Here is a 15,000-nt window from a genome sequence, read left to right on the forward strand (position 1 = left end):
AGAGAGAGAGAGAGAGAGAGAGAGAGAGAGAGAGAGAGAGAGAGAGAGAGAGAGAGAGAGAGAGAGAGAGAGAGAGAGAGAGAGAGAGAGAGAGAGAGAGAGAGAGAGAGAGAGAGAGAGAGAGAGAGAGAGAGAGAGAGAGAGAGAGAGAGAGAGAGAGAGAGAGAGAGAGAGAGAGAGAGAGAGAGTGAGTGAGTGAGTGAGTGAGTGAGTGAGTGAGTGAGTGAGTGAGTGAGTGAGTGAGAGAGTGAGAGTGAGAGTGTCAGAGTCAGTATTCAAGACAAAATGAACAAATATGTGACTTACGAATATGCAATTTTTTAATCCTATTCAGATAATGTCATTTTTGCTTCTGCAACGCGAAACGTTTGCTTCTCTTTTGTTACAAAAATAACTCATTCCGGGTTGAACTTTACATAAACACAGATTAAATTCTCCGCTGGATAGACGAGACAAGCAGATGAGACACGTGTGGAGAGTTAAAAACTGTAGCAATGTATTTTCATCCTTTGAATGGCAGGATAATTCTACATGCTGTAACTCTACATGCTGTAATTCTGCATGCTGTAATTCTGCATGCTGTAATTCTGCATGCTGTAATTCTACATGCTGTAATTCTACATGCTGTAATTCTACATGCTGTAATTCTGCATGCTGTAATTCTGCATGCTGTAATTCTGCATGCTGTAATTCTGCATGCTGTAATTCTGCATGCTGTAATTCTGCATGCTGTAATTCTGCATGCTGTAATTCTGCATGCTGTAATTCTGCATGCTGTAATTCTGCATGCTGTAATTCTGCATGCTGTAATTCTGCATGCTGTAATTCTACATGCTGTAATTCTACATGCTGTAATTCTGCATGCTGTAATTCTGCATGCTGTAATTCTGCATGCTGTAATTCTGCATGCTGTAATTCTGCATGCTGTAATTCTGCATGCTGTAATTCTGCATGCTGTAATTCTACATGCTGTAATTCTACATGCTGTAATTCTACATGCTGTAATTCTGCATGCTGTAATTCTGCATGCTGTAATTCTGCATGCTGTAATTCTGCATGCTGTAATTCTACATGCTGTAATTCTACATGCTGTAATTCTACATGTTGTAATTCTATATGCTGTAATTCTACATGCTGTAATTCTGCATGCTGTAATTCTACATGCTGTAATTCTACATGCTGTAATTCTACATGCTGTAATTCTGCATGCTGTAATTCTATATGCTGTAATTCTATATGCTGTAATTCTACATGCTGTAATTCTGCATGCTGTAATTCTACATGTTGTAATTCTATATGCTGTAATTCTACATGCTGTAATTCTGCATGCTGTAATTCTACATGCTGTAATTCTACATGCTGTAATTCTGCATGCTGTAATTCTACATGCTGTAATTCTACATGCTGTAATTCTACATGCTGTAATTCTGCATGCTGTAATTCTGCATGCTGTAATTCTACATGCTGTAATTCTACATGCTGTAATTCTACATGCTGTAATTCTGCATGCTGTAATTCTGCATGCTGTAATTCTACATGCTGTAATTCTACATGCTGTAATTCTACATGCTGTAATTCTACATGCTGTAATTCTATATGCTGTAATTCTGCATGCTGTAATTCTGCATGCTGTAATTCTACATGTAATTCTACATCCTTTTCCTATTCTGTGCAATAATTTCTGCATTAGTCTATTTATCAATTTCTCTCGCTGAACCCCTAGTTACCTCTCACGGAACAACGGTTGAGAAAAAATGCTGTTTTATACATGAAGATCACAGTATTTCAACATTTGTGTATGAATATGCTGCCATAAGAGACAGACTCTCTCTCTCTCTCTCTCTCTCTCTCTCTCTCTCTCTCTCTCTCTCTCTCTCTCTCCCCCCTCCCTCCCTCCCTGCCCCCTCTCTCTCTCAGCCGCCGACCAATATACTTACATTGTGGGCCCACTGGACCCCTGTGACGGCGGGGTTGGACCTGACAGAACACTGGAAAAGCACATCGTCACCCTCCTCCACAGCGCTCAGGTCCAGGTTGGGCCCCAGACGGAGCTCCAGCTGTGGCTTATCTGTAGGGAGACAACACCAGAGATCTTCAACACAAATACAACTTAATGGACCCCGGATAAAAGGCCTCAAGACGCACTCAAGTTTCGTAATGAAAATAGAGAAGTTCACAGTAACGCAGCTGACGCAGACAGCTTCAGAATTGTCCTGGCACCTTATTAAGGGTTCAGAGCCAGGGTTCACAGGTTCAGCTACGAAACGTGTTCATGAACAAATCCACAAGGGCCGTGACGAGGATTCGAACCTGTGTCCGAGAGCATCCCAAACGCTGCCTTAATCGACTGAGCTACGACATGGCTAAAAGGAGTTGAAACCGAAGTTCTACTGAAACTTGAGTTGAAACTAAAGTTCTAAGTTCAGTAGAACTTCGGTTTCAACTCCTTTTGACCATGTCGTAGCTCAGTCGATTAAGGCAGCGTTTGGGATGCTCTTGGACGCAGGTTCGAATCCTCGTCACGGCCCTTGTGGATTTGACCATTCTGCTGTCCTATTGGACCTGTAAGAGGTGCTTGTGGCTCAGTTGGTAGAGCTATGCAACCCGTCCTCACTCTATGTTCATTCCAACCAGCGGTCGTCCCCAAAGACGCATTCATCCATGGAAAGCAATTGAAATTCCCGTTTTCATTCAAAACAAGATTTTTTCAAATATAAATTAATATTGTTATGTATTAGCATACTGTGTATAAGCATTACTGAGGTCAGGTGTTTAGGTTCTGGTGGCGATTATTTGTATTTGTAGTACGTGGGTGAAGCATTTACAGCGTTGTGGTTCGAACAAAAGTCGTCAGAGAAGCACTTTTTGTTTTTGTTTGCAAGGATAGTCCTGCGTGGGCCGTAAGCTTATGGCTGGCCCACTAAGTGTTACTTGTTTCTGTGTTACTTGGGCGGAGTATGAGTATTTATGACTCGGATGGTCGCTTCAGAAAGATTTTGCCCCATGTGTTTAACAACTTCTTCAGCTCTGTTGACTCTAAGTTGAAAACTTATTGGGTTTGTAACTGTGCACCGTGTTAGATAATATATATATATATATATATATATATATATATATATATATATATATATATATATATATATATATATATATATATATATATATATATATATATATATATATGTATATATTGGAGAAGGGAGCCTGGGAGATTACATGTAAGCGAGAACTATTTTTTAATTAAGTTCACCCTCCCTACTGCCCGCTCTGAATATATTACACGGAAGCCCTAGACCACCAAATGTATTTTGTTTAATAGAACACTAATGCCACGCGCGCCCGCGCCCGCACACGCACGCACACTCAACAAATGGGCTGTTTCTATCATCTGATGTACCTGTTCATCTAACAGTAAATAGGTACCTATAAGCTGCTACGGGCTGCACCCTAGGGATGTATATTTACTATTAGTGCCTGAAGAATCGAGCTATTACTCTTGGACCCCGCCTTTCTAACCTATCTATTTTTCCTCTACTGTGTCTACTACATATATTTCTATCTTTTGCCTATTTACTGCTAGGTGAACAGGCGTATCAGGATGAAAGAAACTTAGCCCATTTGTTTCTGCCTCAGCCGGGAATCGAACCCGGGTCCTTAGGACTATGACTTCCGAACGCTGACCACTCAGCCATGACGCGCCTGTGTGTGTGTGTGTGTGTGTGTGTGTGTGTGTGTGTGTGTGTGTGTGTGTGTGTGTGTGTGTGTGTGTGTGTGTGTGTGTATTCACCTAGTTGTGTTTGCGGGGTTTGAGCTCTGCTCTTTCGGCCCGCCTCTCAACTGTCAATCAACTGTTACTAACTACTACTACCTTTTTTTCACATCACACACACACACACACACACACACACACACACACACACACACACACACACACACACACACACACACACACACACACACACACACACACACTCAGGAAGCAGCCCGTAACAGGTGTCAAACTCCCAGGTACCTATTTACTGCTACGTAAACAGTTCATCAGGGTGAAAGAAACTCTGCCCATCTATTTTCCTGGTCCATAGGACTACGTATCTAGCGTGCTGTCTACTCAGCCACCAGCGCCCTGTGTGTGTGTGTGTGTGTGTGTGTGTGTGTGTGTGTGTGTGTGTGTGTGTGTGTGTGTACTCACCTAGTTGTGTCTGCAGGATCGAGCATTGACTCTTGGATCCCGCCTTTCGAGCATCGGTTGTTTACAGCAATGAATCCTGTCCCATTTCCCTATCATACCTGGTTTTAAAATTATGAATAGTATTTGCTTCCACAACCTGTTCCTGAAGTGCATTCCATTTTCCCACTACTCTCACGCTAAAAGAAAACTTCCTAACATCTCTGTGACTCATCTGAGTTTCAAGCTTCCATCCATGTCCCCTCGTTCTGTTACTATTCCGTGTGAACATTTCGTCTATGTCCACTCTGTCAATCCCTCTGAGTATCTTATACGTTCCTATCATGTCCCCCCCTCTCCCTTCTTCTTTCTAGTGTCGTAAGGCACAGTTCCCTCAGGCGCTCCTCATACCCCATCCCTCGTAGCTCTGGGACGAGTTTCGTTGCAAACCTCTGAACCTTTTCCAGTTTCATTATATGCTTCTTCAGATGGGGACTCCATGATGAGGCGGCATACTCTAAGACTGGCCTCACGTAGGCAGTGTAAAGCGCCCTAAATGCCTCCTTACTTAGGTTTCTGAATGATGTTCTAACTTTTGCCAGTGTAGAGTACGCTGCTGTCGTTATCCTATTTATATGTGCCTCAGGAGATAGATTAGGTGTTTCGTCCACCCCCAGGTCTCTTTCACACGTCGTCACAGGTAGGCTGTTCCCCTTCATTGTGTACTGTCCCTTTGGTCTCCTATCTCCTAGTCCCATTTCCATAACTTTACATTTGCTCGTGTTGAATTCCAGTAGCCATTTCTCTGACCATCTCTGCAACTTGTTCAGGTCCTCTTGGAGGATCCTGCAATCCTCATCTGTCACAACTCTTCTCATCAACTTTGCGTCATCCGCAAACATCGACATGTAGGACTCTACACCTGTAAACATGTCGTTAACATATACAAGAAATAGAATTGGTCCCAGCACCGATCCTTGTGGTACTCCACTTGTTACAGTTCGCCAGTCCGACTTCTCGCCCCTTACCGTAACTCTTTGGCTCCTTCCTGTTAGGTAGTTCCTTATCCATGCTAGGACCTTTCCCCCCACCCCCGCCTGCCTCTCGAGCTTGAACAGCAGTCTCATGTGCGGTACTGTATCAAAGGCTTTTTGGCAGTCCAGAAATATGCAGTCTGCCCAACCATCTCTGTCCTGTCTTATCCTCGTTATTTTATCATAGAATTCCAGGTTTGTTAGGCACGATTTCCCTGTCCAGAACCCATGTGGATGTTTGTTCACAAACCTAATGTTCTCCAGGTGTGCAACCAGTCGTAGCCTAATTATTCTTTCCAGTATTTTACAGGGGATGCTTGTCAGTGATACAGGTCTATAGTTAGGTGCCTCCTCCCTATCACCTTTCTTGAAGATCGGCACGACATTTGCCTTCTTCCAGCAACTGGGCAATTCTTCTGACATAAGTGACTCATTAAAGATCATTGCCAGAGGCACGCTGAGGGCCTGTGCTTCTTCTTTTAGTATCCACGGTGATACTTTGTCTGGTCCAACTGCTTTAGTTGCATCTAGAGTTGTCAACTGTTTCATTACCTCCTCTGCTGTCACCTCTATATCTGATAGTCTTTCATCTAGGGTAACCCCTTCCAACAATGGGAGCTGCTCAGGCTCGGTAGTGAGCACTCCACTCCACTTCAGTGCCTCGCAGATTTCCTTGTCACTTTCAGTATATGCCCCCTCTGTCTTCCTTAGTCTTGTCACTTGGTCGTTCACCGACATTTTTCTTCTTATATGACTGTGTAGTAACTTAGGTTGTTTTTTCGCTTTGATTGCAATATCGTTCTCATAGTCCCTTTCCGATGTTCGTCTAATGTTAATGTAATCGTTCCTAGCTCTGTTGTATCTGATCCTGTTGTCCTCTGTCCTTTGTCTTCTGTACTTCCTCCACTCCCGCCTGCTGGCCATTTTTGCTTCCTGACACTGTCTATTAAACCATGGGTTATTATATTCCTTCTTATTTTTTCCGTTTACTGTTGGTATAAATCTCTCTTCGGCCTCCTGGCATTTCTTTATGACTAGGTCCATCATATCTTGGACTGTTTTTCCTCTAATTTCTTCCTCCCACTGCACTTCACCCAGATAGTCCCTTATCCTCTTATAGTCCCCTTTCCTGTAGTCAACTCTCCTTTCCCAGATCTCTTGTCCCATGGTCATAAGTTTGAATTCCATCATGTAGTCAAAGACTAGGACACAATGGTCACTGGCCCCTAGAGGTATTTCATGCTCTAAATTCTCGATATATTCTACGTTCTGGGTGAAAATCAGGTCTAATAGGCTCGGTGCATCTCCTCCTCTTTCCCTTGTGTCTTCCTTCACATGTTGTGTTAGGAAATTCCTGTCTATAACATCTACTAATTTTGCTCCCCACGTTTCGTCCCCTCCATGGGGATTCCTTGATTCCCAATTTATCTCTCCATGATTTAGGTCCCCCATGATCAGCAGCTTCGCTCTCATTCTGTGGGCTAGAGTTGCTGCCTTCTGCAAGTTATCTATACATGCCTTGTTGTTGTCATCATACTCCTGCCTTGGTCTTCTACTGTTTGGTGGGGGATTGTGTGTGTGTGTGTGTGTGTAATTATTTAAAATATTTTCTTCAAGTTTCGTTTCTGTTAGTGCGTCAGTATCTGGGACCTTAATCTGCATTATATCTCTTTGATCCAGTATTTTTTATCTCACACTATCTTTCTTGGTATATAGAGTTTTCAGGAACATGTGCCCTTGCTCTTCGTTCTTTACTCCGCCTTCCTCTAATGACTGTGTTGCTTTGTTTTTGTACCATTTCACCAGCTTTCCAATTCCTAACACTTTGTAGAAAAAAAAAAATTCTGTCTTCATTTCTATTCCCATTTAGACATTTCAATTCATCGAGGTTTGTTTTCAGATTTTCTTTGTCTTCTTTTGAGAGGTCTTGTCTTATTGATTAAAGTTTGCCAACCTCATCACTCTGAAATTTCCTGGTCTCTAAGCACTTCATTTGTTTTACTTCATTAAATGTCATCCTTAAAGGGCGGTTCTTGTCTTTCTCATATTTTCCTATTCTAAAATCATGACATTTTCCTTTGAACTGAGCCATTCTCCTAAACCTGCTATTTTCTCTATTATTTTTCATCTCTTCTGCTGCTCTGTCCACACTAGATGATATTTCCTTTTCTAAACACCCATAAATTATTATTGGACTTCTATCTGTACAGTGTTTTATACTAATGTACTGTTGGTAACCAGTTCTTTCCTAATTGCTTGCTTAACTTCTGCTTCTTGTTAGTCATTTCTGATTTTGGCTTCCAAACACACTTCCTTGATCGTCTCTTTCTCTTTTTACAACTTGCACAACGTCTCTTTAATTTCCTCTATGTACTTTTCTAGTTATTTATTAACCTCCTCTTTGTGAGTTGTCCATGAAGTTTCTCCTTACATATCCTTGCCTAACTCTCTGTTGGTCTTTAGGGTTTCTTGAAGCTGTTCACCATATGAGTCTATTTTCTTGTTAATTTCGTCAAATTCGCCACTTTTCACTTTCCATATCTTATTTTCTTTCACTAGTTCCTTGATTTGTCCCTCCTGTATCTTTACCTTGTCCGTTAAGGCGGTAATTTTCTTTCTGAAGAATGCTTCCTTTTAAAGTAGGCAACTCACTCCTGAGAGCTCCAGTTTCATCTAATTCAAGTACTTTTTCTTCATACGTTTTTAGCATATCGTCAATTCTCCTTTCATTATACCTTGTGGCGAGAACATTTTGAAACAATTATCTGTTGGTGTGTTTACCTTCCTCGTGGTGGCGGCCATCTTTGTTATTGACGATCATTTGTCATGGAATATAATCTTTTCCAGCACATAATTTTCACTCACTTTCCCTTATTACTTGTATCTTATTTACTTATAAACTTGTCTATACCTTTATGTAACCTGGGACACTACTTCCAGCCCTCAACCTGTTCCATTACTTAGGTAATGGGATATTCCTGGAGCCTGCTACAGTGACTCCTGGCTCCTGGTGTTGTGTGTGTGTGTGTGTGTGTGTGTGTGTGTGTGTGTGTGTGTGTGTGTGTGTGTGTGTGTGTGTGTGTGTGTGTGTGTGTGTGTGTGTGTGTGTGTGTGTGTGTGTATTCACCTAGTTGTGCTTGTGGGGGTTGAGCTTTGCTCTTTCGGCCCGCCTCTCAATTGTTTATCAATGAACCATTACTAACTACTAACAATATTTTTTTCCCACACACACCCAAGAAGCAGCCCGTAACAGCTGTCAAACTCCCAGGTACCTATTTACTGCTAGGTAACAGGGGCATCAGGGTGAAAGAAACTCTGCTAATCTGTTTCTGCCGGCGCCTGGATTGAACCCGGACCCTAGGATTACAAGTACTAAGCGCTGTCCACTCAGCCACAGGCCCCATATGTGTGTGTGTGTGTGGTATAAGAAACATATGTAGTTTAAATGACAGAAAAAGTAAGTCTGGAGTCAGTACATCAGATAACCAACAGAAAGGCGGGGTCCAAGGGCTAATAGCTCGACCCTGCCGGTACAAATTGTAAATAAAAATAGCAAATACACACTACCCCCGCTCCCTCTGGCCTCTGCTCCTGCTGTGTACACAATTCCTATTCTGAATTTAAATTGGAAACATGTCTGACCGCTCAGGTTAACGGCGCCAGACTCCAGCAAATTCGTCATTTTTAAATAAATAATAAAAAAAAGAACGCTGCAAGTCCTCGTGTTGGCAAAAGGACTCTGAATTTTGTTTGCATATTTTGACTCTTTTTAGAGCACAGGTCAGGAAATATTACAAACATTTATAAGGCTTCAGATTATTATGTCAGCAACTTGTAAACTGAAGTAGATTATTTATGCCTTCTTGGGCAGACTGTGGACGGACCCTGGGTTGACTGTGGCAAGGGAAAGCTCTCAGCCTGCTTACAGGAGTCAGCAGTCGTCTGCTCCTGTACCCACCTGTGTGTAAAACTAGTAAGGTAAGGCTTACCATGAGCTATGGGAAGGGAAAGCTCTCAGCCTGCTTACAGGAGTCAGCAGTCGTCTGCTCCTGTACCCACCTGTGTGTAAAGCTAGCAAGGTAAGGCTTACCATGAACTATGGGAAGATGTACATGAGCACACACAGCGTCTTACATAGTACTCGGAGCTACTTATAAAACTCAAGACAGATACTCACAGAGCACAGAGACCTTGGTGGAGTTCTCTAACACGAGGTCAGGAAGACCTGGACTGAAACCACGACAGGTGAGAAGAGACCCGTTGTCTTCCGAGGCCGGAGTCAGCGTCAGTGTAGAGCGAGACACTTCCCCAACCACCACAACCTGTTGGAACAGTTCACACATTTATTGAATCTACGTGTAGTGTGTTGGAACAACCCAACCACCCATCACCACCCACTGACGGTCCAAACACCAATCACTACCACCATTAACACACTCCAGCGGCCACCATTACAAAACACACACACACACAAGTTCTGGAAAAACAACTAATACATATTCCATGAGAACTAAGTTCACCACTACGAGAATTTCACCAAACTTAACCTCACGCCATTGTGTCTTTTTTTTTAAATGTCCAGACCTCAGAAGTGTCCTGCTTTACTGTGAGTTTTACTTAAGTAAATTAAACAAAAGGCAGTTTGCCTCATAAAAGCGACACGACGAAGAATGAGGAGTAAGAGCAGTGTGTGTGTGTGTTTGCCAGCACATTAACTCTGGAATCCAGGATCTCTCATGAGACTCACTCGGCTCCCTGGAACCTGAGGAATGGAAACACCACAAGAAAACTTTATTTGTTATTTTTTGTTAATGGGGGGGGGGGGGAGGTGCCTTCTTCAGTCACGTTTCAGGTCAAGTCGAGGTCACACGGAGTTTTTTTTTATTTTTGTCAGCTAAGTTATGTGAGAGTTGATGAGAGTCAACTTGCGTTATGAAGCAATGTCTGCCAAGTTTAGCTTAGTCATAATGCGACGTCTGTCACAGAGAGCATAGTTATGTGGTGTCTAACGTTCATCTAAGTTATTATCTGGGGGTCATCTGGGGTCATCTGAGGGCCAATCTTTGTATCGTTGTGGAGTGCTTGCAAGGGTCAATGTGATGAGAGAGAGAGAGAGAGAGAGAGAGAGAGAGAGAGAGAGAGAGAGAGAGAGAGAGAGAGAGAGAGAGAGAGAGAGAGAGAGAGAGAGAGAGGTGTATACTAACCTTGGTGACATGGGTGAGAGGAGAACCATTCTTGAACCACAGTAGTCTTGCTGGGGGCCGAGAGCCTCTTGCCTCACAGGTCAGAGGTCGACCAACGCCCTCCGTCAGCGTGACCTGACCTTCTGACCCTGACACCAGCCGCACGGACGTGGGCGGATCTGACAAGTGACACCAGTGTTGACCAATGACATCACGATCACGAAATATCTCAATTGTCAAATAGCGAGAGCTATAAAATGGGATCGAACCATAGGATTGTGGCACCATATGATTAATTCCAGACTCCAAGTAAGTTTGGATACCTTTCGGCTCATCATGGCTCAGTCGGTAGAGTGTCTAGAGATGCGGGTTCGATTCCATTCTATAGCCTCTGTGTTTGCTCACATTAGGGTAATCTTGCAGCTCATATAAACATCAAACTTTAAACGAATAAATGGATTTTTAGCTGTCGCCAAACTGCAGAAAATAGTATTAACATTCAGCTATGAACACCAGTGATCAGAGACAACAATTTAAGGTAAACTTAATCCTTGTAAATCGCCTAATCGTACCTACAGTCACAGGTGACAAAGGTAAAGAAAGGCCTAACTTGGACAACATTATATTTATAGTTACCTTCACCAACAGTATGGTTGAACAGTTTGTATCAGTCGGATCTGCCGTTGTATACCATTGGTACACTCGCCTTATAAGCAGGTATACCATTGGTACACTCGCCTTATAAGCAGGTATACCATTGGTACACTCGCCTTATAAGCGGGTATACCATTGGTACACTCGACTTATAAGCGGGTATACCATTGGTACACTCGTCTTATATGCAGGTATACCATTGGTACACTCGCCTTATAAGCAGGGTATACCATTGGTACACTCGCCTAATAAGCAGGTATACCATTGGTACACTCGTCTTATAAGCGGGTATAACTGTTTATATGATCAAACCGAAGCATACCTGGTTATATGATCAAACTGTGGTATATCTGGGTTCGATCGTGTAAACAGGTATACTTCAATTTGCTTATGTAAGCAGGTATACCAACATTTGCTTATGTAAGCAGGTATACCAACATTTGATAATGTAAGCAGGTATACCTCAGTATAATAATATAAGCAGGTTTAAGTAATATATAATACCCGAAGAGCGATCGGGATGGATATTCTAATAATTGTGTTATGCGAGTTCCCGTCACAATGACCTGGCACAGCCAGCAGTGACTGTGAAACTTTGCGTACATTGGCCTAACCTCAGGCACCCAGCAATGATTGAAACTGTGTAAATTTAGTCAACCACGTGCACCCAACCGTGACTGTAGTCCATCGTGTAAAATCCCACGACCTCACACACACACACACACACACACACACACACACACACACACACACACACACACACGCACACACGCACACACTCTTTGCTCTTTCCCAAGAAGCAGACAAGAGGAGCTCCAGCATATTTCAATAATCCTAAGTATTGTAGTACAGGATGATGATAGTGAGTGGTGTCCCAGTGAACATAAAGGTATAGTGCTTTTGAAAAATAGGTGAGATAACAGGAATGTGCCAAGGGAAGTGAAATAGTGGATGAGAAAAAGTTACCCCTAGTGTTTACAGTCAAGAGAAGAACATTCAAGATGGCCGCCTGCAAGAGGAAATACAAAACAGAGCTTGATTTTGCTGGATTCAGTGAAGAAAGCATTGAGATAACCAGTCTATACAACAAGGTGGTAAAATTAGATACTATTGTGACCTCTCATGTAGAAATAATTAATAAATTGAAAGAAAGTAATGACCATTTATATAGCAAAGTTGTATGTCTTGAGGGTGTAGTGAAAGACTTGCGCAAGTATAAGATTCAATTGGAAACTAATTGCAAACCCATGGAAGAAGAAAATAGACTCTTAAAAATAGCTTTGGAAGAAGTTAAAGTAAATTTAAACATAAATGACTACAATAGGTTAGGTAAGGAATTTCAACAGGAGAAACAGCTTTTGTCAGCACAGATGGAGGAAGTTACACAGGGAATAGAACAGTGCAAGAAAGATATGCAACTCACTTATGCACAAGTGGCCAAGGAGAAGGAAAAAATAGAAGAAGCAGTAAAGGAAGTCAAACACTGCAGCAACCAAGATAAAACAAACATTAGGCTAGAAGTGAGGAAAGAATTGGCATCTAACCCGAAGTTGGTGCAAAACACAGTTGATCAGAGTAAGTCCCTGATCATTTTTGGCTGCAAAGAAAAGGAGATAACATCTAGGTCAGAAAGAGCTGTAGAAGAAGTAAAAGTAGTAGATAAAATTGTTGGCCTCGTGGAAGGTCTTACAACCATAGAGAATGTGTGCGACTACAGGAGAATAGGCAGATATATAAAAGGGAAAGATCGACCTTTGAGGATTACCCTAAATGGTGCCAAACAGATGGAAGAAGTACTAAGGAATGCTAGAAAATTACAAAGTGATGAGGATGGGAAAGTGGGGTCGTTAAGACGAGATCTTTCAAAAGAAGATAGAGAGAAGCTGAAACTGAACCTCACCGAGGCAAAACGTTTAAATGAGAGCAGGAATGAAGAAGAAATCAATTCTTTTTTCTACAAAGTGATAGGGGTAGGCAGACCAGTAAAGTGGTACATAAAGGCAAACCAACAAAATTGTTAGAGAGAGGGGGAGTGAAGAATAAGGAGAGAGGGAACAAGTTCCTCAAGACTGCATACACCAACATAGATGGAGTAAGATCGAAGATACTGGAGTTAAGTGATGTAATACAGCTGCAGACACCAGACATTGTTGCACTCACGGAGACAAAACTTGAAGATGTTATTTTAAATGAGGTCATATTCCCAAGGGGCTACTCAATTTGGAGACGGGACAGAAAAATCAGGAAAGGCGGTGGCGTTGCTGTGCTGGTGAAAGAACACCTAAAGGTGAACGAAATAATGACTGCCAATCCACAAGAAGTTGACATAATAGCACTAGAGATCTGCCATGAGGATGATAAACTAATGATCATAAATGCATATAGTCCACCGCCAAGCAACACATGGTCAATGGAGGAGCTAGATAGTAAACGAGAAGGTCTTATAACAATAATGAGAGAGATCATAGCGAGAGCGGATAACGATAGTTCACGACTGTTGATAGTCGGCGACTTCAACTTGAAATCCATAGACTGGGAAGCATATGAAGCTAAAACAGAAGATTTCTGGACCTATAAATTTGTAGACCTCATCCTGGAAACATTCTTGTATCAACATGTTAAACAAGCTACGAGGATGAGGGAAGGGGACGTTCCCTCCATGCTAGATTTGATATTTACCAGGAAGGAGGAAGAAATATTTGACATTCAGTACCTTCCTCCCTTGGGTAAAAGTGACCATGTCTTTTTGGGAATAAAGTATGCAATGCGTTATAATCTGGAAGAAAATATGACGGTCGATGCAATTGAAAAACCTGACTTTAGGAGAGGACATTATGGCAACCTTAGAATTTTTTTTAGTGAGTATAATTGGACAGACTTGTTGCTAGGCAAGGAAGTGAATGAGATGTATGTCAGGTTTTGTGAAATATATGATAAAGGCACTAAAAATTTATACCAAAACAGAGAAGCAGAACTAGGAAACAGGATTGGTTCAACAGAAAGTGCGAGAGGGCCAGAGACCAAAAGACACAAAAATGGAATCAATACAGGAAGAGGCCGAACCCCCAAACATACCAGCGATACAAAGATGCGAGAAACAACTACACGGCAGTGAGGAGAGAGGCAGAAAGAAATTTTGAAAAAGGGATTGCAGACAAATGTAAAACAGAACCAGGTCTATTCTATAAATTCATAAACAAATTGCAGGTAAAGGATAATATTAAGAGGTTGAAAATGGGAAATAGATTCACGGAAAATGAAAAGGAAATGTGTGAAACATTAAACGAAAAGTTCCAAAGTGTGTTTTACAAAATGAAATCTTCAGGGAACCAGATACAATAAGAATTCCAGAGAACAACATAGAGCACATAGAGGTGTCTAGAGACGAAGTGGAAAAAATGCTCAAGGAGCTAAATAAGAACAAAGCAGTTGATCCAGATGGAGTTTCACCATGGGTTCTGAGAGAATGTGCACCTGAGCTCAGCGTTCCTCTTCAACTGATTTTTCAAGCATCCCTGTTTACAGGAGTTGTAGCTGATGTGTGGAAAAAGGCTAACATAGTTCCAATCTACAAAAGTGGAAGCAGGGAAGACCCCCTTAATTATAGACCGGTATCATTGACAAGCGTAATAGTCAAAATATTGGAAAAAATAATTAAAACTAAATTTGTAGAACACCTGGAGAGAAATGATATAATATCAGACAGACAGTATGGTTTTCGATCTGGAAGATCCTGTGTATCGAATTTACTCAGTTTCTATGATCGAGCAACAGAGATATTACAGGAAAGAGATGGTTGGGTTGACTGCATCTATCTGGACCTAAAAAAGGCTTTCGACAGAGTTCCACATAAGAGGTTGTTCTGGAAATTGGAAAATATTGGAGGAGTGACAGGTACGCTTCTAACATGGATGAAAAATTTTCTGACTGATAGAAAAGTGAGGGCTGTGATCAGAGGCAATGT

At 41.9% G+C, this 15,000-nt stretch overlaps 1 protein-coding gene across 1 annotated transcript in view; it reads right to left on the reverse strand.

Moving 5' to 3' along the window:
* The window catches only part of LOC123759587 (protein turtle homolog A), a 67,968-nt gene that overhangs the window by 24,856 nt on the left and 28,112 nt on the right, over nt 1-15,000 (reverse strand). Inside the window, exons 5-7 of the mRNA XM_069317313.1 lie at nt 10,404-10,561; nt 9,377-9,521; nt 1,938-2,068 (exon numbers count right to left, since the gene is read on the reverse strand). Of these exons, the coding sequence (XP_069173414.1) occupies nt 1,938-2,068; nt 9,377-9,521; nt 10,404-10,561 (434 nt within the window). The remainder of the gene's footprint in view (nt 1-1,937; nt 2,069-9,376; nt 9,522-10,403; nt 10,562-15,000) is intronic.

Source organism: Procambarus clarkii, chromosome 8, assembly GCF_040958095.1.
Source record: "Procambarus clarkii isolate CNS0578487 chromosome 8, FALCON_Pclarkii_2.0, whole genome shotgun sequence".
NCBI lineage: Eukaryota > Metazoa > Arthropoda > Malacostraca > Decapoda > Cambaridae > Procambarus > Procambarus clarkii.